Source organism: Lissotriton vulgaris, unplaced genomic scaffold (assembly GCF_964263255.1).
Source record: "Lissotriton vulgaris unplaced genomic scaffold, aLisVul1.2 SCAFFOLD_1182, whole genome shotgun sequence".
Classification (NCBI taxonomy): domain Eukaryota; kingdom Metazoa; phylum Chordata; class Amphibia; order Caudata; family Salamandridae; genus Lissotriton; species Lissotriton vulgaris.
This window is the reverse complement of record NW_028246755.1, coordinates 296,603-323,893: the sequence shown is the minus strand read 5'-3', so window position 1 is coordinate 323,893 and position 27,291 is coordinate 296,603. Positions and strand designations below refer to the sequence as shown.

Here is a 27,291-nt window from a genome sequence, read left to right as displayed (position 1 = left end):
GTGCTGTTTTTGAAAATTTGCAATGTAGTTTTAAAGATTTTGAAGTAATACTGTAATTATTGATTGAATTAACAGTTTTAATATAAGCAACATGCTGACGTGATTCAAGCAAGCTTTAGCTTGCGTTCCCTGTTTGCCCTTCAACAGAGCTAAACAAAAATACGTATTCTGAGGCACGCTTATCCTTATACAATGGATATCTCAAGTAAGTTCATTGTATATTTGCATTTGTTAGGTCATGCTGCCAAGTACATATTAATAACCTATTATACTTCCTATCTCTGACATTGTAGACTTTATGCTGACAGATCCTTTTATATGTTACCCACTAGGTCACGTTTTGGGTTAATATCCAAGAATCAGGAAGAGGAAGATTCATTCAGTTTGTGATTCATTTTATTGCTCAGCCGACCTGGTAGCATTACTAGCACTTTAGGTTAACACCGATTTGAAATATGTGGCTCTATAAGTTTTTATTGTAAATGTGCATTGTGTTTTTGAATTGATTAAATGGTGTTTTGACTTTGTTTTTTAAAACTTTCCTAAGAAATTTCTTGATTATTGTCGGGAATCGTGCATAGTATTAAGAGGGTAGAGTATCTGTCATTATTGCTCTACAGTGGCTTGTATATGTTGACTGGTTAACAGAAAATACTGTGTTTGTGGGAGTGCAGTAATTAACATGTTTTTTGGATGATGACATGCATTGATTTAGTTGAATAATGGTGTTTAGTCTCTCAGTAGAATTATTGCAAGTACTGTGATACCCTAAGTATGGTGTGTCCTATTTTAGTGTGGTTTTGTCATGTATTTCCTTACTTGGATGTAATTTTTAGTAACTATGTTGCATGGAAGCCAACATGTATTTTCTGAGCCAGGTGACACTGGTCACATATAATATATTAGTTTAGTGTATTCTTGTAATGCTAGTTAATGGATGTGGTTGCATTGAAATCTGTGTTGTGTTTGTATGTTGAAATATTAACTGGGTAGTGACATGCACAGTGTAATTTGGCCGAAGGCATACATTTTTTCACAGGCAGGATGTCACGGACTTTATTAGGTTAAATATAGTATGTAAGATGTTGACTAAGGGGCGGCGTGTACACAGGCGAATGGTGGCGTATTGTTTTATTATGCAATGCAAGGTGCAATTATAGATTATGTCATGTAGCGTCAGCTTGTAGTGGACTTGCTGGAGTAAATAGAATATAGGATAAATGGACCCAGATTTATCAAGGTTTTGCGTCGCCCATGTGCCAGGCAAGGTGTTGCAGGGCAATGCAAAACCTAGAATGAGATTTGTAATGCCACTGGAGCAGCGTCATTTATGCACCACCCTTAGACGTCATAGAAATGCAATGATATACTCCCATTTGACATTATATTCACTGTGTCCCTTAACTTCATTAACATGTGTTAAACATTTTAATGTATTCATGAAACATTAACATTGTAGGGACTGAAGATGTATACACGTGTGCACTAATGTTCAGTTTAAACATGTAAGCATGTATTCTTTATTCATGTTTAACACTTAAACTTCATGTTATATTTGTACATGTAAACGTGCTCTTTTACTCATGTTTTACCGTTAATCTTCAAGTTACATGTATGTATGTATGATCATGTATTTGAGTTCATACTAACTACTTCGTTAAATTAGCCTGACTACAGGCCTCAGTTGAAATGCATTTCGCTTTGCCAGTATGTTCTCTTTTTGGCCTTGCAGGTTAATTATCATGCTTTTCGTTAGATATAGAAAGGATTATTGTCTGTATTAGACTACTGAAAGAGAGGCCTGGAGGGGAAACCTGGCAGTGAACGTAGAGATACAATGGTCCTCAAGTACCTTGATGGCAAGATTTCCAAGGTTGAGAACTGCAGTCCCAGTTTAATGCGTTGGGAAACTGAAGCGATGTTGCAGATGCATTCCAATAATGGGTTGATTGGTTACTGGTGGTGTGAAAGGAGATAAGGTCATTTCTGAATCTCCTGTTACTTTAAAATTGGTGTTCTCCTAGTTGGCTGTAGGGGAGATACCCTTTAGACTTGGAGAGGTATAGACCTCTCTGCTTGCCCTATTCTTGCAAGTTTGAAGCTTTATGCTAAACACTTATTTCTTCTTCCCAAGACTTCTACTGAGGTCTGATCATGCTGACACTTTCTATGCTCCCTTAATAGTAACCCTTAAAAGATGACCCAATACCTGACTTCTGTTCAGAAGAGAGAGAGGAAGTTCCTTTATGAAACACCTCTTTGCCTTAATCTGTTTTTTTATTGTTGTGGTTATCACAATTCAGTATTTCATTCTATTGTGCCACAACCTATTGAGACATATCAGTTTACTTACTGTATTTCTGGATTTATTGAACTTACTTGTAATTTGCATGCACTCTGGATTGATTGGTTATCTAAAAGAAAACCCTTTAACCCTAGTTGGCGAGTCCTGGTCCTTAATGTGGAGTCACATTGACTTAACAAATTAGAAATGTATTGTTGATGTCTTCTCCCTTTTAAAGCTTCATGTCAACTAACAAAGGTCCATACTACCAATGGAGAAAAATCTTTAACAACTTGACTAAGAGATTACGTTGTAAGGCCCAGTGCTCTTTCAGATGGTAGCATGTCGGATGGTTTGGTGCTGAAGCAAAGGAGAATTAGAGTATCCCCTGTAGAAATTCTAGACTTGCCCAAACATGATCCTCGCCTTTAAAGCCCATGTCTCGATTAGGAAGTTCAGCGCGGTTCCAGTGGTTCGGAAAAGAGCATTAGTAGGGTTGCATGTTGTAATTGTGTATGTCGAGCTTGGGAACTATTGTGAAGAATATGTGGTGTGATGCGATGATGTTTTTGTTGTTGTTGCATAGATGTGAATGCATTTAAAGCTGAGCAGTTGATTATGTTATCGGTCCGGACGCTGCCTAAGATCCGGGGATGGATATATAAATGTTGAATAAATTGTGTTGTAATTTGTGGTGCTAGTTGTGAGGTACCATGAGCTGCACAATTGAGATAGGGACTTATACCTTTGTGTGAGAATAAGGTGTGGCTGGTGTAGTGCATCTTGCTGTGCAAAGGAGCAGCTGCACTGATCCAGGTGATTCCCCACTGGTCGAGGTTTCACTTGAGTGTGTGTCTGAGTAGGTTGGAAAGTGTTACTCTGTACCCTTTCTTGTATGATTGAACATTTTGAATTTTTTAGTGGAGCAGACAAACATTATTTTTTTAAATCACTTAGAGTTTTGTTTTATGTTCGCTTAGTGTTGAGAAAAAGGTGCGCTTGTGAAAATTGTAAAGTAGGGTGAACCAATGCGAGGAGTGGGAAGTACGTCATAGGTGCTGTGCTGAGATTGGATGCTTGGTGTTAGTGCCGCACTGCTAGTGGTTGACTACATCACAGAGTGCCATGCTGAGGTTTGTTGTTTGCGCTGAACAAGAATTTTGAGTAAAGAAATTATTTTCTGGTTTGAACGAAAATCCTTTTTATGATTCCTGTTGAAAAATGAAATGTTTAAGGGCTATTTGAGATTTGATATGGGGAGATGTGAGAGTCCCTGTTTGAGAAGGAGAATAATGCTTCCAGAAGGCATGATAGGTCATTATATGGCTATTAATGTGGGGCTCCACATATGCATTTAGCTGAGTCAATGACAGACGATCACTGAAAAAGAAGGTGCTATGACATTTCCACACAAGGCACATTTAATTTAAGAACTATTGAAAATCTGAGAACGATACTGTTCAAGATGAAGCAGCCTCCTAGATCAACACAGTATGAGGAACTTAATGCCTGGGAGCACGCAGTTCATGTCAAAGAAAAAGAGAAGTATCAGGCTACAGTGAGAAAGGCAGTAAGTAGCTGTGCTGAAGCTAGATGAGATGAGGAACCACAAAAATGGAGAGCTAACATAATTGAGGGAACTAGGTTATACCCTGCATTAATGAGGGAGGAACCTCAGAAAGAGAAAAAGAAAAAGGAGGATAAAGTACAGAGTGTAGAGGGATCAGGTGAAGATAGTGATTCTAGGAGGCGGAGCTTGCCGGCAACGATGGCGGACGCCTGAAGAGCGAGCTCCACATCGTCACTTAAAATTATCCTGACATTATCCTGATCCCGCCGAGCCCCGAGGGCAGCAACGCTGTTGCTGAGCCCCCGGGAGCCCCTGTCCCTGAGTACGGAGCCTCGGGAAGAATCTGCACTGCCGGAGGGGAGAGCGACGGTAGGGGGCATCCGAGGAGCTCAGGGCCGCTAAGCCGGGTCCTTGCCTGATACCAGCCCCGGTGTACGTCATCCGACGTGCGGCCTGCAGAGCGGGACCCGGACTGCGGATCCAGACCGAGGGGGAAAGCAGCGAAAGACAGCGGGTGCTGCTGCCCCTACCTACCCCCCCCCCGCGAGAGTTCTGGGGGCCGCTGGTGCTGCCTGCTGCGACTGCGCAGAGCCGACACGAAGGGAGAAGCGGCCGGCTGAGGCGTTGCGCCTATCCGCCCCTCTCGTGTTGAACATTGTGGAGCGGGGGCGCCAGACTACTGGGCGAAGCCCGGGACATTTGGAGTGATCCTGCGCTCTGCGCCCCATGGAGAGGGGTGCGGCGGCGGGTCCTGTGCCCCCGCGGCTCGGGCCTGTCTCTCGGTGGGGCTGGGCTGCGGTAGAGGACGGGGGCTGCCCTCACCAACATAATATTCCTGGAACAATTGGGCGGATTCAGAGTCCACCGGAGTGCATCACGGTGAGAGAGCGCCGACTACACGGGAGGGAGCCGTAGGGCGTCATAGCGCTTAGCTCCTCCGAGCGTGAAGGCAGATCATCGGAGCGGGTGACGCGGGGGTGCGGTTGTCCCTTCTTCCCCCCCGGGGCCCGGCTCGAGGAACCACGCGGGAGCTGCACACAACCTGCGGAACAGAGGGTGATCCGGTGAGTGCCCACCCCCTGCAGATTAGTCCTGAGACTCGGAGGTGTCGCGTCTGTACCCTGGATGGGGAGCCCAGACTAGCAGAGGACGTTGGGTGTTGGCCCCGGCCCTGTGGGACGTGTGAGGGCCTTAGCTGGTGGTGCAGGGAAATACTCCAGTTGACGGCGGAATAGTGCACGGAAGGGAGACCTGCTACGCATAATCAGGGTCACTCAGAGATACTAGAGGGTAGCAGGGACCTGCTCTGTGGTCACTGAACAAGGCAACATGGGCAAAGGAGATAAAACGCAGTCCAAGCTCGCGTTTGAGGAGCGCAGAACGAGGCCCCCAGAAACGCAGGAATCCTCGCCAACGCAGCAGGGCAAAGGTCCGGAGAACTCATTCTATGCGGACATCAAAGGGCTCCTGGTCACCATGGAGAAGGGCCTTCAGGATAGCATGTCAGCCATAGGAACGAAAATTGATGCCCTCACATACCGCATGGACCGGATGTCTGAGAGAGTGGACAAACATGCGGAGAGGCTGGACATGTCTGAGAGGCGCCTGACCGAAGTGGAAGAGGCCCAAATGGATCTTGACAAAGACCGTAAGCAGATTGGGTAGCTCCTCCAGGTCATACAGGATAAGTCAGAGGATTTGGAGGCCCGCTCTCGGCGCTCCAACATACGTATCATGGGCATACCGGAAACGACGCAGGTTGGAAAGATGGAGCTGTTCGTAGAGAAAATGCTTATCACCCTTTTGGGAGACGATGTCTTCTCGCCCATGTTCATTGTGGAGAAGGCACATCGCACACTGGGCCCGCGACCGCACCCGGGTGCGCCCCGAGACCAATTATTGCAAAGCTACTGAATTACAGAGACAGAGACACTGCACTACGACTGGCCAGAGAGAAGGGTAAGCTGCAATTTGAGGGATCACCAATCTCACTATACCCGGACTTCACGGTGAAGGTACAGGAGGAACTACGCCATTTTGCCCCATACAAACAGCAAATCCGTGACCTAGGCCTAGACTATGCTATGCTATTCCCGGCAAAGCTGCGCATCAACCGACAGGGGCACTCTCACTTTTTCACCGATCCAAAGGAACTGCAGAAGGCTCTGAAAACATGGTCTAAGGAACGGAGGAATAGTCCCAGAGCCCAGGATGGAGAACAAGAACCGACCAGCGGCTTGGAAGACCAGGAATAAAGCCTTTGGAACGTGATGTGGTCCAGCTGACTCTTGAGATCTGATGGGGGCGGACTCCCGAGGGAGAATGAAACTGTGTTGTACAAGGCCCCTGGCGTTCCGGGACCCAGATGGAGCCCGCTTCTGGAGGGACTACGCGGGCGGCGATCCTGCTGAGACCTGGTGAGATCTTTCCAAGTTGTTGTTCTACTTGAATGCAAATAGACATTGAAAAGTTTGGTTGATGCAGCGGCTTGCGGCCCCTGGTCGTGGGTGGTCGGTGCCTGTTGGACCTGGGGAGGAGGAAGGGGGGGGGGGGAAACTGTATAGACGTTATTGGGGTTTGTCTTGGTGGTGGGTGATGGCTCGCGATCTGGGGCTCTAGCGCAAGGACACTGAAGGGGTGACGGCGCTGGGAAGCTCCCAACGCTGAGATGTAGTATGCAATTGCTACCTGTACTGATTTTGGCGACCTCCGCCCTCGCGCTGATCGCAAAAATGGGTCCCGTCAGGGACTACCTGGTTCATATGGGAGGGAGGAAGGGGGACTTTTTCCTCATGCTAGGCCGTGTTGGGGTAGGTCTGCTGTGGGAGGGGGATCCATGGGAATTGGGGAATGTTGTTGTTTGAAAGTTGTTTCACGATGTACTATCCCTCAGAGAGGTCTCAAAGTGCTTGCCATAACCTTCTGCAGGTCCAAGACGCACTCAACTTGTGGATGCATTACGCAGCCACAGCTACCTTATCTTAGCCTGCCCACACTTCCGCACCATGCGGCGATCCCCCGTGGCTGACATAACGGGAGAACGGGCCAATGCTCAGCCTGCCTCACTCAGCGCACTCACATGGAATGTCAGAGGGTTGAACGACTTTAGGAACTTAAGAAAGGTGTTAAGCTACCTCAAACGACACAATGTAGATATAGCACTATTTCAGGAAACGCACCTACCACTCACGAGTAGAATGTTACACAGTAGAAGCTTAGAAGGACATGTAGCAGTGGCTGGGTTCACCACTCATGCAAGGGGTGTCATTACATGGGTCAATCCGAAAACAAACATCCAAATACAGACGCTTAAGGCGGACACAGAAATCAGGTATGTGATAGCGTCCAGTAGGGGCCTGGGGATGGGCCTGCTAGTGGTTAATACTTATGGCCCCAACTATGACTCCCCTGAGTTCTACGAGACACTGGCTAATGAGATCGGGGGATACAGTAACCCTCACATACTATGGGGAGGGGACTTCAATCTGACGCTTAACCCGGACATGGACAGATCTTCGGGCCCGCTCGATGGCCATCGGCAGCAGCACAGATGTTCACGGCAAAGCTAGTACTTGTAGATATGGATGATGTGTGGAGGAGTAGGAATGTGGGGAATGTGGGGCGGGATGGCTTTACTCACTACTCTGCTTACCACGAGATACACACTAGAATTGACTACTGGTTCGCCACTGCGGGGATTAACCGTAATATTAAGCAATGCAATGTGCTTCCACGAATACTGTCGGATCATTTCCCCATACTAATAGTCATAGAGGCCCTGGCGAGAAGGATCCCTCCTTTTACATGGCGCTTCCCACCGTATTCGCTCCTAGACCCAATCTTCCGCGGGGAACTTGCGGAGTCGATTGACGTGTTCTTCGAAAAGAATGTGGGCTCGGTGGATGACTTCCAGACCGTGTGGGAGGCATTCAAAGTCTATATACGGGGCATTGCGATGTCTAAACATTCCAGCGTCCTGAAGGCAACGAGGAGTAGGCTAGCTGAGCTGGAAGGCCAGCTACAAGCCCTCGAGGAGAGGAGACGCACCAGTCCGGATGACCCTACTGAGGAGGAGATCAAGCGCCTTCTAGTGGAGTTCCACGAAGTTGCGGACAGGGAGGTTCAGCATTTGGGAAAATATGCCACGGCCTGCCCATACGGTGAGGGGGAGAGGCCTGGCTTGGTACTGGCCAACATCCTCAAGGGACGAAGGGGGAAGTCGATGATCTCGGAACTGAGAAATACAGACAGCACCATAGTCACAGACGAGGCAGAGATTGCCTCGGTCTTCAGAGATTACTATGCAACGCTGTACTCCTCCAGGGGCGGAGGCATGTCGGCTGAAATACTAGAATACCTAGAGCACATTAAGCTCCCGTTCCTTCCGAACTCTCATAGGGAATTCCTCATGTGCCCTATACAGTTGGACGAAATCAGAGACGCCTTAGCCTCCATGCGGTCGGGTAGCACGCCGGGTATAGACGGGCTAACGGTCTACTTCTACAAAACATTTCTAGAAAAGCTGCTGCCACATATACACAAGCTCTTGGAGGACATCTGCGTCCGGGGCAGCATGCCTAGCTCGATGATTGTCACCATTTTTAAGCCGGGCAAAGCACTTGACGACTGTGGATCATACCGACCACTGTCGCTGCTCAATGTTGACACTAAGATATACGCAAAAGTCCTAGCGACTAGGCTGGCCTTATTGACCCCAGAACTGGTGGCCCCAGAACAAGCAGGGTTCATACCTACCAGAAACCTGACATACAATATCAGGACTGTGTTAGGAACCATGCAACATGTCAAGCAGGATGTGCCAGCCGTGGCGCTCTTTCTGGACATGGAGAAGGTGTTCGACTCGGTTGAATGGCCGTTCCTCCTTCAGGTACTGCGACGAATGGGACTTGGTGAGCCCTTTCTCCAAATATTGGGCGCCCTCTACGAGGGACCTTCGGCTAGAGTGCGAGTGGGAAAAGCGATCTCGACACCATTATACATAGGCAGGGGAACTCGTCAGGGATGCACCGTATCCCCCTTACTATATGCACTGGGCCGCAGAGCCCCTGGCCTGCGCGTTGAGAGAATACCACAGTCACGAAGGTATACGCTTCCCGACATACAAAATAGTGGTGTCTATGTACGCAGATGCACGCTATTGTATGGGCATGACCCGGCTACTACACTCCCTCCGCTTTTGAGAGAGGTGGTAAGATTTGGCACGCTATCTGGACTCAAAGTCAACTGGGCAAAATCGGTGATGCTGCCACTGGCGCCGGTGACCAGACAGGTAGAGACGGAGTTCCCCCTACAGTGGACCGAAGACCCAATCAGACATCTGGGGGTACAGATTCACGTGAACCCGGACCTGCTCATCAGCCAAAACTACGGCAGGGCGGTCAGCAAATTGGAAGACGACATAGTGCTATGGAGTAAACTGCCTCTTTATTTATTTATTTATTTTTGGCAATTTTTAAAGCGCTACAATTACCCGTAGGTGTCTCGGCGCTAGCAGCTAAAGGCTAACTAACCAGATAATAAACATTGAAACAGTGAATAAAAGTGATCTACAGGAATGTCATTGAGAAAACAGCCAAGTCTTTAGCTGCTTTCTGAAGACAATCAAAGATGGACTAATCTTTATGTTAAGGGGAAGGGAGTTCCACAATTTCGCCGCTGCTATGGTGAAACATCTGTCTCCCCAGGTCACTTTTCTTGTTCTGGGAATCTGAAGCATGTGAGCCGTGTTAGAGCGCAACGTTCTGGGGGTTGCCAAAGGTTTAAAGGAACTTCTCAGGAATCTAGGTCCCGTGTTGTTTATTGCCTTATAGACAATACAGAGGGTCTTGAACTTCGTGCGACTTCTGACTGGAAGCCAGTGCAGTTGGTCTAGATGTCCAGAGACAGAGCTGTATTTGGGAATGCCCAGTAGAATTCTGGCGGAGGCATTTTGTATTAGTTGCAGTTTGGAGATAACCTTTTTTTGAGCATTGAGGAAGAGGGCGTTGCAGTAATCGATGCGAGAAAACACCAGTGTGGATATGAGTGTTTTTCCCATAGCTATGGGAAGGTACGGTAGAAGTTTCTTTATTTTCCTTAAGATGTTAAAGGAAGATGACACTACCGAATTCGCATGATGATGGAAAAGGAGCTTGTTGTCGAATATCACTCCCAGATTTCTAACTTTACTGACAGGTTGTGGTGGAGTTCCCAATTCCTCAGGCCACCATGAGGGGGACCACACAGGTTGAATATTTCCAAACAGCATAACTTCTGTCTTAGCTGAGTTGAGTTTTAAGCAGTTGGAAGCCATCCAACTGCTAATGGCCCTCATACCATTCTTGAAATTTGCTGCGACCGTGGGTCCATCTTTGTGAATAGACAACACCAGCTGAGTATCATCAGCGTATGTTGTCAAATTGATGTTATGCTCCTTTATTACCCTCGCTAAGTCCGAAACATAGATATTAAAAAGGGTCGGACTTAGCGAGGAACCCTGAGGTACTCCACAGGGAAGGCTGAAAGTAGGTGAAGTAAAAGTGCCCAACTTGACCGCTTGGCTACGATCCGCCAAGAATGATGCAATGAGATCCCTAGCTTTATGTTTGATGCCGATGGCCTCGACACGGCCGATCAGGGTTGCATGATCGACCGTGTCGAAAGCCGCGGACAAGTCCAGCAAAATCAGGACAGCCTGTCCACCCTTATCCATTGTAGCCCTGATTTCATCTGCCGCCTTGATCAGGGCGGTCTCTGTTCCATGACCTTGCCGGAAACCAAACTGGGTTTCGTCTAACAAGTCATTAATATGAATATAGTCAGAAAGTTGTTTGTTCATGACTGATTCAAAGATCTTGGCAGGAAACGGCAGAGATGCAATGGGACGATAACTGGAGGATAGTGTGGGATCCAGGGAAGGTTTTTTGAGAAGCGGCCTGATAATGGTGTTTTTCCAGATGGTAGGATAGGATCCTGTAACAAACATACTATTGCAGATACGTGTAAGTGGCATAGAAATAATGTCTGGGATGTTATTGAGTATGGATGGATGACAAGGATCCACAGAGCCTCTTACGCTTATGGGCCGCATTGCCATTATGAAGATGGTGGTGCTGCCGAGATTTTTGTTCCTTTCCAACGCTATCCTAATAGTGCTCTCTAGGGCCTTCTTCCATTGACTGACAAGCCTCATGATAAACCTGGCGTGGGCAGGGAAACAGCCGAGAGTCAAATGGACGACGCTCACCCTGCCTTACAGCATGGGGGGGTCTGGCGGCTCCAGACCTTGAACTGTACTACAGGGCAGCCCAGGCTTCGCATCTCCACACCTGGATACACGGGGACAAAATGATCCTGCATGTCTGCATGGAGCGACTATTTGTGCATCCGCTGCCGCTTCCGGCAACAATTTGCAAGCCGCAAGATCGCCGAACAGGAATACTGGACTCTATCACCTCTACCAACCACGCTTGGCACTCGCTCCTGCTACGGCAGGGAGGGGCGTTACTATATTCGCCAGAGATGTCACTGGAATGGATGCTTTGGCTTCCACCCATGGCAGAAAGGGCGGTCACTACTGAACTAGCACAGCTTGGAATAAGTAAGGCAGGCGATCTCTTCCAGGACGGAGTTGTTAAAACCTGGGAACAGGTGCGGGGGGACGACACCGAACCCACACTTCTGCAACGCTTCCATTTTCATAGGGCCCGAAGTGCGCTCTTGGAGCTACTGGGTCCGGATATGGCGGAACCTCCGGACGTTCCTGAATTGACTTACGTTATTAAGCATAAGGAACCTCGGAAGCTCCTTACAAACCTTTACAAAGAAGCAAGGTCACGTGGTGAGCACCAGCTCATGAAGGCTAGACTAGCCTGGCAGAGAGACCTAAATATTACATTGGACGACGCAACATGGCGATACTGCTGTGAAAATACGAAGCGACTCTCCCTCAACGGAAAGCACCGACTTATCCACTTCAAGTTCTTACAAAGGGTGTACAACACCCCGGAGAGGCTTCATAGGTACGGTCTGCGGGCAACTGTAAACTGTGAACGATGCCAGGCGGCTGATGCTGACTTCCTGCATTTAGCCTGGAATTGTCCGGGCATTCAGACATTCTGGCACGAGGTGTTCACGAAAATGAGCAAAATTCTGGAGGTGGATGTCGCCCCGGATCCGGGCATTGCGCTTATTGGCAATACTAGAGGGCTTCCGGTCGCGCTACGCAGAATCACTGACATGGGGATGTTAATGGCCAGGAGAGTTGTGGCACAGTGCTGGATGAGAGGCCCGAAACCAACCAAGTCCAGATGGGTACGGGACATGCTGTACTGTAGTACTCAGGCAGAAACATACAGCGAACTGCTACCCCCAAAAAAGCCGTCCAAAACATTTCTGGCTGCTATACAACTCTTACATACAGGGGCAGCAGCGTGAGGGCATCAGCAACTCTGACAATGAATCCCTGTGATGGGTGGGGCACGACAAAACGACTCTACATCAGAATGAATGGAAGCCATGATTGCACGAGCGAATGAGTGAGGGTGTCCTTACAGGAGGGTGAAGCGACGTGGCAAGAGAGGAGTGAGGAGCAGAGGTGTGGAATGATACTAGTGGGAATGGAACGCACACACAACTAGGTTGAGGCTCTACTTTGGGTGCGGGCATACAGGCAGGCTGTGGCGAGGGGAGACTTGCATGCAAACAAGGGACACACGAGCAGCTGAGGCAGATGCTAGACAGGTCAGGACAACACAATCTTGGACTAAACGGCGTGGCACGAGACGACCACCTGGAGGGAAAGGTACGGGGGGTGGGTTCCTTCTTTTCTTTTTGTTTGCACTGAGGGTCATTGTAAGACCGTTAAATCACGAGCTTTCAGGTCTATCTGCTAGACTGGTACACTATGGAGTAAGGGGATAGCAGGGTAGAGCAGAGGGCGAAAAATTGGAAAATGCATATGGGGACTGCATCCTGCACTGCTGGGGACTGCACCTGGATTTTGATTAACTGTCTATCGGAAAACGCCGCTGGACCCCCGGGTTGTCGGCTCACGGGCTGTGTAAAACAATGTCTAAGACTTGCCAGGAAGGTATATGATGCGGCCGGCCCGTGAGGTTGTAGGCCTGAAGCTGTGTGATTTGAGTTTATGCAATAAAAATAAAAATAAAAAAAGAAGATAGTGATTCTAATGGTAACCTTCCAGATGTGTTATTGTCTACTCCTCCTCTTCCAGTTATTATGAGACTAAACGTGAATGGATGATGGTGTTGTTACCGGTGGAGACTCTGAGAGAACCCCAGCCCAAGTGAGTACAAGTCAGAACCCTATGGGAGAGAGTTCAGGGATTTGTGCCAAGCCGGGTCCTCCCTGGACTACAAACAAGCATCCTAGGACCGGTTTCGGGCTTTCAGCCCTTATCAGCCAGGATAGCTTGATTCCAGTGGCATGGAGAGCATGGGACTCACGTCTGAGCATACCCGTCCCACTCGGGGTGGCAAATGCAAAAACAACAGTTGATGGACAGAATGCAGAACAATAACATACATTCACCCCAGTACAGAGATCTGGGCCTAAATCCATCGTTTTTTATCACCATGCCATTCCAGTTTGAACCCAGCCATATGCAAATCAGTCTTGACCCTGTGCCCCATGGGAACAGTCCAGTCCGCACAGCCAAGCCAGGTCCTCCCTGGACTACAAACAAGCATCCTAGGACCGGTTTCGGGCTTTCAGCCCTCATCAGCCAGGATAGCTTGATTCCAGTGGCATGGAGAGCATGGGACTCACGTCGGAGCACGTCTTAAAACTCATTGCCAAGTCTTAAACTCCCCTCTTTATTACATATATGTCACCCCTAAGGTAACCCCTAAGTAACGCATAGGGCAGTGTGATGTGCAACTAAAAGTAGGGCATCTACATTTAAGTTTTGCATGTCCTGGTAGTGACAAATACCAACATTTGTTTTTCACTACTGTGAGGTCAATTCTCCTCACAGAATAACATTGGGAATTCCTTATTACAATTTTAAAATGTAATTCTTGATTTGAGAAGGAGTGGCTGTGTCATTTCTTTATCTTTGGCATAGTAATGAGAAATCCTTTTTACTGGTAAAGTTAGATTTAACATTACTATTTTAGAAATGCCAATTTTAGAAAGTTATACCAAAGGGGATGAGGGACGGAGAGTTTGAGCAAATCAAACACCCACTCCCAGTCAACTGATCTGGGTTTAATCCAACATCATTCTTTAGCTCACTCCACCACCCCAGTTCAGACATGGCCATATGCAAATCAGTCTGACCATGTGCCTCATGGGAACAGTCCAGCCCAAACTGCCAAGCCATGTCTTCCCTGGACTGGAAACAAGCATCCTGGGACCGGTTTCGGGTTCATAACCCTCATCAGCCAGGCTATTTTGCATCCAGGGCAAAGTGAGCAAGAGACTCACGTCTGGCCATACCCTGCCAACTTAGGGCGAGCAAAGCAATACCAAAGGGGATGATGGACGGAGCGTTTGAGCAAATCAAACACCCACCACCAGTCAACTGATCTGGGTTTAATCCATCATCATTCTTTAGCTCACTCCACCACCCAAGTTCATACATGGCCATATGCAAATCAGTCTGACCCTGTCTTTCCTGGACCGGAAACAAGCATCCTTGGACCAGGTTCGGGTTCATACCCCTCATCAGCCAGGCTATCTTGAATCCAGTGGCAAAGTGAGCGAGTGGTACGGGTAGCTCAGACGTGAGTCCCATGCTCTCCATGCCACTGGAATCAAGCTATCCTGGCTGATGAGGACTGAAAGCCCGAAACCGGTCCTAGGATGCTTGTTTCCGGTCCAGGGAGGACCGGGCCTGGCAGTTCAGGCTGTACTGTTCCCATTGGGCAATTGGTCAAGACTTATTTGCATAAGGATCTGTCCAAACTGGAATGGCATGGTGAGCAAAAAACAATGGTTTTAGGCCCAGATCTCTGTACTGGGGTAAATGCATGACATTGTTCTGCATTCTGTCCATCAATTGTTCTTTTTGCATTTGCCAGCTCAAGCTGGGCAGACAACAGGTTTTCAAACTATGGCATGAATGTTAGTTTGATGGCGGCATGTACATCTCTTTTTTAAATGTCATATCTGCCTTTACCATAAGAAAATTAATATCAAGACATGTCAAAGAAATCCCAAACTGTGTACCCTATTTATATTTCAAATACGCCTTATGTGAAGCGTACATTCTGCTGTAAATCTCGCTCTCATTGTACTTACTGTTTTATTGAAGGGGGTGAGGTTGCAATCCTTCCAGCTCTTTCGACTTACAATATGGCAATCTGTTTCAAGCACATCAATTGTGAAATAATAGATATTTCCAGCACCCTAAAAAACACGGAACATAAAGCTTATTTATAAACAGGGAATAACATTTTTTTCATCAAATATACCACCCAGTTCTCGAAACTCATAACATTGAAACTGTTTTCCACCTATATCGGCCCCTTTCACCTCTGTACGATGAATCTCGTGCTAATGACCAGCACTGTTAATTTAATTGCTTTTCCACATGGCATTAGTCAGGTTATAGTCCAGGATGGTAGCAGGTGATTTAATTAGTGGAATACACAGTTACAGCTGATGTATGTCACACACTTTCTATGATGATTACTCAAGAGTGTTTTGTAGGTGATAATCATAACAAAATTACCATTAAATCATTTTTTGTAATTGTAGTTGTTTATTTAAACCTCAAAAGATCTTCAGTAAAAGTTCATTAACCCCTTCCATGCTAATGACGGCCCCCAGCCGTCATGCACTACGGTGCTCGTGTGCTGATGGCGGCTGGGGGCCGTCATGAACCCGCCCACTCGCGATTCTGCTGCACAGGTGCAGAATTGCGGCCGCATGGAAGGGGTTAAAAAGAGGGTGTAGGAGCATGCCACTCGGCCCCAAAATGCATGCCCCTTTAGCAAGAGTTGTTGACAAAAGAAGTACTGGAAGATTGGACACCATTCCACGGTGTACATGGTAAAAACTATTATGGGGTAGATTTACAAGGAACTGACGCATCTGCATAGATGAGTCAGTTTCCTTGCGACTGCGTCAAATGTCCTTGCGCCACCATGGATGCGCTGTATTTACAATATAGTGCTCCATGGTGCAAGCATTACCAGATGCGTCCGAAATTCTGACGCATCTGTGTGCCCAAAAGCCACGTTTTGCTGGAGTTTTGTCGCAAGCACGACACAACTCCAGCACTGTATTTTGAGGCCTATACTTACTGTACTGCGACACTTCTTACGCCTGCTTCAAGTAGGCATACGGTTTTGACGCAGTGGCTTCCGAAAAGTGGTGCAGTGAAATCTTGTGGATTTCACTGCGTCACTTTTACGAGGCCTTCCTGCGTGGGAACGCCCACCCTGCATACAATATACCTGAAGCAGGTATAATGTGATGCAGGGCTTTACAACGAGGCGCATCTCCCTAGATGCACCACGTTGTAAATAGGCTGCATTGTTTGAGCTGCCGTTGCGTCAAAAAAAGTGACGCAAGGGCCGCGCAAGAGCTTGTAAATCTGCCCCTAAATATTTAAAAAATCATGTATGCTATGAAAGATGACACTATAATAGCAGGTTAAAATGTCACACCGAGTGGATTCACAAAGGCATTTTGGGTATGAAGTAGCTCTCCTGTAGTAGTCTTTTACGTACTCTTACAAGCATCTGAGAATTACCCTAAAACAATGAAAATACAAATAAAATAGGAATATTCAGTTAATATTCACAGATAAATTTTATAAATAGAAAGGATTGTGCCCTTTTTCAGTTTTCTTAATTAGGATTTGAAGGTTTCCACAAAGATTGACAAAAGTATCTACAAGTACGCCTATGGTACCACCTCGCAAATACCTTTGTGAATCAGCCCTTGGAGATTTGGAATTTCCAATATTTAAATAATGGAAACTATTCTGCTACGCCCCATCGTCTAAGACATGATGAGCTAAATAGATATGGAAACAAGCATAGAAAGGAGGTGGTAGCACTGGCGGATAACTGTTTCTACAGAGAATTCCAATGAGATGGCAAATTGATAAAAAGGTGTGCCAATGGGTACTACCGACCCCCAAAATAGATGAGACAAGAATTAGTGAGCAACACCTCATCCAGTATTTGCAGGGAGATCTCCAGTGCCCGGTCTAAAAGAAATACACCTGGATAAGCGAGTTCCTTCATAGATTGGCAAGAACAAACCCATGTTGCACCTTGAAGCGGGCAATATAAACTTCAAATACAAATTCACAAAGAGATGTAGGAACATTTATTAATGGACATTACTCCTTCTAAACAGGCGTAAAGAGCATGTTCTCCCCCTTTAAACATTGTAAAATTTGCTTACCACGCCCAACAGATTTTATTTGCCAATAAGGTCCAAGTATGGTGGAGGAAATACACACAGGGTGTGGAAGTTAAATGCCTCCTGTCGACTACAGCAACTATGGCAACATTCACAAAGTTGGCCTGTAAAATATAGTTTCAGGTCAACCATGTTTAACCCGACTATAGGTGCCTTAAAACCTGCATTCAAACCTGTCAAAATAATGGTTTTTGACTGGCGGAAAGCCCTGCTTTTGAATATTTATAAGTCATCCCAAGTGCACCTTGTCACCCACAAGGTAGGGTGTCTGATATTTGCAAGTTGAACATATACAAAAGTAAGGTTTGCCTGTTCCTCCAGTGACTATAACCCAAAACTATTTTCACTGGCATGGCTGTAACTGGATCCTAAAAACTACCAACCTACAGATTCTGTTATGTTAAATGTATTTTATATAGCGCAAATCACCTTCAGGCCTCCAATCGCTTTTAGAGAAAAGAATGACCAGAATCACAGACGTCAACTGGTAACAAAGGCGGCGGATTATACTGTGGCTAATGTCTCCTTGAATAGGAGCGTTTTAAGTTGTTTCCTGAAAGTAAGGAAGACCGGTTCCCTACGGAGGGACTCAGACACATTGTTCAAAATTTGTGGGAGCATAACAGAAAACGCTCTACCTCCTTTGGAATTGGGGGTGTATCAGGGAAGGACTAGGCGGCAGGCCTCAGATGGTCGCAGTGTCCGGCCTGCAACATAGTTATCCAGGCGTTCTTTTATGTACACTGGGGCTTGGCAGTAGATTGCCTTGTGGGCAATATAGAGGCCCTTGAATTGAGCTCTCTGTTTGATGGGGAGCCAATGCAATTTGTGTAAAAGAGGAGTGACGCGGGACCTTCTGGGAAGTCTGAAAATTAGCCTGGATGCATAATTTTGCACTACCTGCAGTCTCTTAATAAGTTTCTGGGGGAGGCCAATATAAAGGGCGTTCCCATAATCGCACCTAGGGATGACAGTGGCGGATACATTCGTCTGTAGTGAGGCCGTTGACTGAAGAGTGGCTAGTTTCCGTAGCTGGCTCATCAACCCTATAAAGGTTCCTACCACAGTGGTGACCTGGCTAGACATGGACAAATCTGAGTCAATTTTTATACCCTGGCTTTTTATGACCGGGACTGGTATGGGAGCTAAGCCCAGTTCCGGTGGCCAAAAAAGGTCACACCAAGGGCTGCCTTTTGTGGGAATGACGACCACTTCAGTCTTTAATCTGTTTGTCAAGAAACAGCTGAAAAGAGTCATTCAAAGACTGTTAAGCCTTTGGTGAGGTTAATTAAAAATTATTTAGGGAAAGTGTCCTTTATAAAGTAGCCTTTTCCCTACCTGAAGCTCCAGGAGGCTAATTTACATGAACCTGTCAGCAGCTGCACAGCAATTGCATGACCTTTATTGAGGTGTGAAAAATGCTCCCAGAGCAGAACAATGGCTTATGTCTGACTACAGGATGGACTGTGTGTGGGGCAACTGATCGCTATCAGCTCGGGAAGAACAGTTGAGTGGACTCTTGAATTTCAATAACTTGCAAGAGATAGATGTAAAACCTGCCCATTTATAGTTTAGTATAAGGAAGACTTGAAGAATGGAAAGCTTTGTCCCAAGAGCTCCCACAAACCAGTCTGTCTCTGAACCTAGTGAGAGTGGAGCCAACCCAAGAAATTGCTTGGGGTGGGCACAGGGGAGGGGACTGGTCATTTAACTGGCCAAACCTTTGGGTAGACGCCAGAACTCTGCTCAAGGAAGGAAAGGTTCACCATCTTGGATTTTAGGAATGAGGTGCACTGTATGATTGTTTGCAGGAAAGCAAACAGGATGTGCTGCAAAAGCGGTGAGGTTGCCCTGGGAGCCTTTTTTTTCTCAATGGTTAGAGAGTGTCCATTAGTTTCCCCTGCCTTCTGACTAGTGCAAACAAACTACAACAGTAGCCCTCAAAAGAACCGTCCTCAAAACACTTTCTGGACCTGTGAAAGATACGAAGAGGACTGGCCCTGCAGTTTGTGAGCTGAAAGGAGCCATAATGGACGGTACCTGCTCCCTTTTGAACCCAGGACAAGGAAGTGAACTCCAAGGGTCAGTTGGCTGTCATCCTGTGTGGCTATATGGACACAACATTGATTGTCTGTGTAATTAGCACTATGCAATTGACACGTCATCTATAGGTTATGTTATGTTATTTATTTATTTATTTATATAGCGCTCGGCTACTCAAAAAGAGTGTCCCGGCGCTTTATTGGAGAAAGGAAAAACTGCGACAGAATAACATAACACCAGAGAAAAGAAAAACAAGAGTGCCAGACAAAAACTCATAATACACAGACTACTGAGTAAACAGCCAAGTTTTAAGGCCTTTTCTAAAGGCCAGCAGGCTAGTGGCTCCCCGCAGAGCAAGCGGCAAAGAGTTCCACAGCTGTGGCGCCAGCAATCCAAAAGAGCGGCCTCCGAGGCGCGCTTTCTTTACACGTGGAACAACTGCCAAGTACAGGGATTCCGACCTCAGAGACCTGGTTGGTTGATAGAAGACCAGTCTCTTTTGGAGGTACTTAGCTCCCCCCTTGTGAAGGGCTTTATAGGCCAGAGTCAGAGCCTTAAAGGCGATCCGCTTGCGGATGGGAAGCCAGTGCAAAGTTTTCAACAGGCCCGAGGCACTGGAACGCCTATTCAGACCATAGATTGCCCTTGCAGCGGCATTCTGCACTACTTGAAGCCGCTGCAGCAAGTACTCTGGGAGGCCCAGGTAAAGAATGTTGGAATAATCCAACCTGGACCCAATCAGAGCCTGGACTGTCAATCTCCTGTGTTCCTCGGAAAGCAGGGGCAGAAACCTCCGCAGCATCCTAAGGATGCCGAAGCAAGTGCCCGACACCCCCAAGATCTGGGATTTCAAGGTTAGCCTATTATCTATCTTGACCCCCAGATTCTTGGCAGCCTGAGAGGAACAAGACGGAGGGAACATATTCATTGGCCACCAGGCCTGCCAGTCTGGCTCTGTGTCACACCCAAAGAAAAGTACCTCGGACTTATCGGAATTGCACTTGAGGCTGTTCAGATGGAACCAGTGAAAAACAGCCCCAAGGCAATCCCGAATACTCTCCCCATCAAAGTCACTTCCTCTCTTACAAGAGAAGAGGAGCTGGGTGTCATCCGCGTAGGATACGATCTGGGCGCCCAGCGACTCCACCAACGCCGCCAATGGGGTCATAATGATATTGAAGAGGGTCGGGCTCAAGATAGAGCCCTGTGGGACCCCGACTCCCAGAGGCGGCATCACGGCGGAATCCGGCGGAGCCCAGATCGTTTGCCGGCGGCCGGCTAGAAAGGAAGAAAACCAATCGAACACCGTCCCCCGTAGGCCTATCTCAGAGAGTCTGGCGAGAAGACCATCATGGGGAACGGTGTCGAACGCGGCCGACAAATCTAACATCACCAGCATGACTTTGCCCCCCGAGTCCAGAACCCCTTTAATGGTTTCTGAGACCTCAAGGAGCGCAGTCTCTGTGCTAAGATGGGGACGAAAGCCCGATTGGGTGGCATGCAGGATCTCGTTAGTTTCAAGAAAATTGGACAACACACCTTGAACGTGTTTTTCCAAAATCTTCGTGAGAGCCGGCAACAGAGAGATGGGCCTATAATTAACTGGGGCCTTCGGATCTAGGCCAGGCTTTTTGAGCAAGGGGATCACCATCGCCTGTTTCCAAGCTTGTGGGACCACTCCATGCCTCAGCGAGAGATTTAACAGCGGGTTGGCCGGTGGGTTAATCACCTCCGCAACTTTCGCTAGAAATTTAGCAGGGCATGGGTCAAGGGGTGAGCCGATTTTAAATTGCCCATTAGAGCTAAGGAGTCAGTAGCAGAAATCGGTGGGAACACACTCAGCGTCACACCTGGCCCGGCCTGTGGCGATGTGGTGATGTCAGGTTCAATCTGGACCGTGGACACTGGTGTCAGGAATGCCTCCTGAATGCGTTGGATCTTGCTCGTAAAGAAATCCGCAAGGTCCGTAGCCCAGGTACCTGATGGCTTCTCGTCCGAGGTGTTGGACCATGAAGAAGTGAATTCTCTCACAATGGAGAAAATCTCCTTGCAGGAGTTCGAAGCAGCTTCTATTCTCCTGGCTAGATATGCCTTTTTTTCCAGGCGAATGTCCCGGTGATACGCCTTAACCACCGTTTTGTAGGTCTGCTTGGCAGCAGTATCATATTGTGCCCGCCAGGCTCTTTCGGCTACCTTGCACTGCTGCCGCGTAGCCGACAGTGCAGCGGTGAACCAAGGCGCAGAGACCCGTTTCGGTGTCGGGCGAGATGTCAATTCCGGGGCAAGATCATTTAGCCTGTCAAGAAGCCAGTCCTGCAGGGTCTGCAGATCCCTGTCCAGATCGCCGGAGAGGGGGCAAGGATGGACCACTGCTGCCTGAGCCAGCATCTCTGGGGTTACTCGGTGATATGCCCTATGGACACGACCCTGTTGAGGTGCCAAGATAGGCAGTGGTTTGACTATGCCCTTGATCACAAATTTGGCAAGAAAATGGTCTGACCATAGCAAGTTAATACATTTATTTTATTGTTTGCCTTTAATTCACAGATAACTGCACTTTTACCTTGTTGCGCCCTGTTTCTGCCTCTTTCATTGTCCTTGGAAATTTAATAAAATAGTTTAAACAGAAGAAAAGAGAAGAAATTACATAGCTGCCAAGGTTTCAGATTGCTCATGTGCGACAATTTCATAATGTCAGTGTAATTATGAGTGACATTCACAGACAGTGAGTGACACTTTCTCGCGGACAGTATAATGTCACTTAGCAGTAGAATGGTACAGCCCACATTCTAGGTCAGACACCAGTTGCTGAGCATGGCTGCAGACAAACAATACATTAAACAGAGATTCCCTGCCTTAGGCAGTCTACGCCTCCCTGGCTGGCAATCAATCAAATTAATGGCATGATCACATCATGATCAATTGACAGTACAGTTCTTCAATTAGGCCCCTCTTGTCCTACAGTTTAGACTGACCCAGTTTTGGGGATTTATCTAGAAGCTTTGTTTTGTGGCTGGGCAGCCACATCTGTTTGATACTATGGATTGAGCAGGGGGTGGTTCTTTACAGTAATTAGGTGCGGGTGTGGTTTTGTGTTTTGGTCTTCAAAACTCCGAAGTTTGTTTGGCTTATTGTGATAGCAGGATATTTTCACCTCATAATATATGGAGAATCATGTATCTTCCGTTGTACACTAGCGCCATCTTTTGGCATTTGAAAAACTGCACTCGAGCTCAGCTCGATCCTGCAAAGCGAAAAACTGGAACCATCGCACTTCAGGACACGGTTCTTTTGCGTGGCAATCTCAGGCAATACGGTAATGCGGGAAAAATTACCGGAAATGCTTATTCTAATGCAAAATGTGACACACTTGGCAGGGCTGAAATAATTATGCACGCGTGAAACAACTGTATTAATTAACATTGAGATTGGTGAAGATGGAAAACGATGAGACATTTAATAAGTAATCGAAAGGGGAATGGAAGGGAATTTTGCAGTTGAATTAGTTACTTTTCCAGCACCCCTAACAAACGGCCACAAGCATCATTGCACCCGTTTGCGATTCCTAAATTGCGAAAATTAAGGAATCGCAATTTAGAAATCGCAAACAGAAATGCATGAACAATTCGCAATTTTTTGGCGAATCGGTATTTTTCCTTAATTGCGATTCACAATTTGCAAATCGCAATTAAGGAAAACCCTTCCCATTGATTCCTATGGGCCAAAAGGCCCATAGGAATGAATGGGAAGGCATTCACATTTTGCGAATTTCAAATTGCGATTCGCAAAATGTGAATGCAATTTCAAGGGTGCAGGGGGGGTCCAAAGAACCCCTTCCTGCACCCCTGAAATTCAACTTTTAATGCAATTTACACACACATGCCCCAAGGGCATGTGTGTGTGTAAATTAAAACTTTAAAAAATGCAATTTGTGCATATTTGAAAGTTTTACCACTTCCAAATTACGAATTTGCAATTAAAAATGATCATGCATTGCATTTAAGAATTCTGAAATTGCGATTTCTTAAATGCAATCGCAATTTTTGAAATCGCAACAAGGTTGCGATTCCTAAAATTGCGAAATGCATGATGCACTCCAAATCAGTCAATTGCATTCGCAAACGGCCGAAAATTGCGATTCGCACCGTTTGCGAATGCAATTGACTTTGATGCATGTGGGCAAAAATGCTTTGCGAAGAAAGAACATCTGAAATGAACTTATAAAAACGTATATGCCTGAGACAAGACCAAAAAAACGGAATGACCCCCCCCCGTAATCTCACCCACCTGAGAGGGATAAGAGAGATGCACGTCATTTATGTGATAAGGGGGCTTCATGAACTTGATAAGCACTGCATGTGAGATGGCTGAGTGAGCTGAATGCTTTCTTCTGTACAAAGTAGTTTGAATCCTGTCAAGACCGAATCATCTGTCCGAGCTTGCTAAAATGAGTATTCCTAAAAAGTTACTTTTTTTAGTAGGTGCAAATTGTCACACATGAATACCCCCCCCCCCCCCCCCCCCCGTGTTTTCTGGGCCCGATAAAAAGGAGAAATACTTTTCTTACCACGGGTTGGCGGTGGGCGTCAACGACACGGTAAAGGCCGACAACATAGCCTTCTTCTCTGTCTTTATTGATCTCTTCCAGGGCCAGACCCGCTTGAAATACTGTAGCGTTGCAGTCTTCGGGTATCACAGGCATGGGGGGGATGGGGGGCACAGAGCTGAGGGCACCGCTCAGGAAGAGCAGTGTGAGACATAGAAAAGGGACAAAGGGCTTCATGTTCTTCAAAGTCTGAAGGAGGGTTCTTTTACTCTCAGCTGCTCAACTAGCTACCCTGAGGACTCACCCTTAATGGGAAGTAATCCAGCTCAGGTTGACATGTTTTTATACAACCCCATTAATCAGAGGTGAATACAGCCTTGACATTAGCCCGAACTGAACCAACAGTTTGGAGTAAATGATCGATCTGTGATGTTTAGACAAAGTCACAACTCACGAACGACAGGTCACTGTTATGAAAAAGTTCACCTGGTGTCAGTGTTTCACAGTATTTTGGTTAATAATTCATCAGATCTCTTCAACCAGAGTGCTGGTTCCTTTTTAATGTATCTTTTATAGAAGCATTTTACAAAACTATGTCAACTAACACTATTAATGCAGGTAGGTATTTTGTATTAAAATGATTGAAGAAATATATCTTTTATATTTGGCATTATTTTCAGTGTTTCAACAAAGCTTTGCTTTTAGAATGCAAAAGAAAATTGAAGTTAGCAAACTAGCTGTTGCAGACAGCATGTCTGTCCTTCAGCATAGCTCCTGCACACTCCACACGTGAACTGAGATAACCTGGCAGCTGGTGGGCTAGGGAACTCAGGCATACATTTCTCAAAAGGGTTGTATATAAGATATCTCATACATAAATACCATGTGTCACAAAAATTGCGTCCTAAATATTGTTTACGAAAATATTGTCTCACTGCCTATCGATTTTCCTTAATGAACTCCAGAGAGGAAACATTTTGTAGGAGATATTTAGGCCACAATATTTACATCAGACAATATTCTCACCACAATATCCAGCTACCATGCTCACAATGGCCTATGGATGACTATGGATCTACGACTCAGCATGGGCTCTAAGGGTGAGTCCGGCTAAGCTAAGGAGTGGCTGGTGGTGTGGTGCATGAAAGAAGGCACCCTCTGCTGCCCCTGATAAAATGACCGCTGAGAAGGTTGAAGTTGAGGTGGGTCTCTTGCAGAGTCCCAACCCCCATTGTGACCTGGGCTTGATGAGTTCATGCTCTAGGCCAGGGGTCTCCAAACCGGTCCTGGAGGGCCGGATCCATGCCAGATTTTTTGGATATCCCCATTGAGATACATGTCGTTATTTTAAAAATCTGGCATGGATCCGGCCATCCAGGACCGGTTTGGAGACCCCTGCTCTAGGCAATCTGCTGCTACACCAGGTGATAAGGCAGCTAACAGAGTTATGGCGTAGTCAACGCTTTTGCACAGAAGAGTTCCAGACCCTAGATTGAACCGTACCTAATGAGTCATCGTTCTTGTAGAAATCTTGGGACCTGCCAGGTACACAAAATTAGAGAGCCTTAAAAAAAAGTGATGTCTGAGGGTCAGTGAGAACTTGCTTTTAAGAAGATGAAGACCTGGACGCAGATTTACTAACGGTTTGCGCTGTGTTTGCATCACAAAAGTGATGCAAACACATAACAAAGAGTTGGGAGTGTGATTTAGTATCATACACAAACGAGGATTTGAATGAGAAAGTTCCCCAAAGTAATGCTTGGCTGAGCTGTTTGCTACTTTGCACTGCTTTGACTCAAGAAGGCATTTCATAGGGGGTACAGGGGCATTCCCATGCAACTGCACACAATACATTTGCAGTGGAGTAAGTCTCTTAGGGAGAATAGCCCTTTAAGGAAAAAAATAAAAGCAAATGGGGCCTCATAGGGGCAGCTGCTGAAAATGTGTTTGGTCAAATGAAGGCAGTAGTCTTCACTCTTTTATTCTGAGTCCTCTTTGAGTGAAAAAAGAAGGAATTGGTCCTCAGGGAAGTAAATTGCAAAACAGTGTGATGGTGAAACATGGGCATTGCAGACACATAGCTTTAAAACATAAGGGAGATTTTTCAAGGCTCAAGACAGCAGAAATGACATGCTATTCAGAGATGAATTGCAAACTATACCCTCTAAAGTATTAAGGTTGTCTCTATGAGTGACCCTGTCAATGTGAAGGATTTCCATAACCTCTGGAGTTATTGATACTGGGAGTACCAGTAACTCCTGGACTGGAGATATGGCCCATTGCAAGTTAGACCTGAGGGCCCACTAACATATGATGAATTACTGAGGGAATCCGTAATATCAGGTCCAAATCCCTGCCAGGCCTTAGTCACGCTCTGCCATGGAAAAAAACGAACTCCAATCTACTGTGCAGACTCTGCAAAGGTGGAGAAGAAAATATTGTCCACCTCCTATGTATCTGTCCTGGACTACGTAGGGAAAGTTGTGCATTACTCAAACCTCACCTCAATTTCCGGGGTATAAGAACATTCAGGCAGGCACTGAAAATTTGTCTTCATCCAAATGATATAGTCATGAACGTTGCCTTTGTAAAAATTTTAAAGGTAATAACTACTGAACTAGAAAAATAGATGAGAAAAAACATTTTTTAACGAAAATAAATAAATAAATAATTTTAAAATTTTAATAATGTTTTTAAGATCTAAGCATCTCAACTTTAAGGACAAAATTGTCTATTTTATTTTTTTACTGTATCGTACTCTATAAACTGAATATGATTGTGTATTGGAAATATTGTAAGATTTTAAATAATCAAACAATAAAGAATTTACTTACTTAAAAAAAAAAAAGGTCCAAATCCCTGCTTATTTCAAAATTGGGCCACAATTTCACTCAGAGATGTCAATTGATTTTATCCGCTGAGATTTTGGGATGAAAGTCAAGACATCTGCGATCTTCTAGCAGATCCATAATTCTTGTGGGGGCCATTAGCAGTTACTTGTCCCATTGGATCTAGGAAACAAATTGTAATGAGGGCCTAAATGTTATAGCAAATGTAGCAGCTACAGAATCGTAAGTGGAAGTGACACAAGCTGAAAAGGCACAGCAGACGCAGAAGAAGTGCAACCTTCCTCAACTCAATCGATCAATCAATCAATCAGACAACATTTGTAAAGTGCAATACGGCACAACACTGTCACCCCTAGGGGTATCTGGGTGCTGTGTGTCTGTTGAAGGACCAGGTCTTGAGTCTCATTCTGAAGTCTGCCAGCGAGGTGGTTGTACGGAGCTGAAGGAGGTTATTCAGGTCTTGGCAGCAACATAGAGAAGGAGCCGCCACCAATGTGGCTGCACCTGATTCAGTGTGTGTGTGCAAGGGTGAGTGAAGGGGAGTGCAGGCGTATAGTGGGTTGGTAGAAGTTCATTCGGTGGTTGAGGTTGGCAG

The 27,291-nt window shown here is 46.3% G+C and overlaps 1 protein-coding gene across 1 annotated transcript in view; it reads right to left on the bottom strand.

Moving 5' to 3' along the window:
• Nucleotides 1-24,303, bottom strand: part of LOC147665753 (fetuin-B-like) — an 89,576-nt gene extending 65,273 nt beyond the window's left edge. Inside the window, exons 1-2 of the mRNA XM_086949543.1 lie at nt 23,869-24,303; nt 15,120-15,227 (exon numbers count right to left, since the gene is read on the bottom strand). Of these exons, the coding sequence (XP_086805669.1) occupies nt 15,120-15,227; nt 23,869-24,084 (324 nt within the window). The 5' untranslated portion in view covers nt 24,085-24,303. The remainder of the gene's footprint in view (nt 1-15,119; nt 15,228-23,868) is intronic.
• Nucleotides 24,304-27,291: the final 2,988 nt, after the last annotated feature.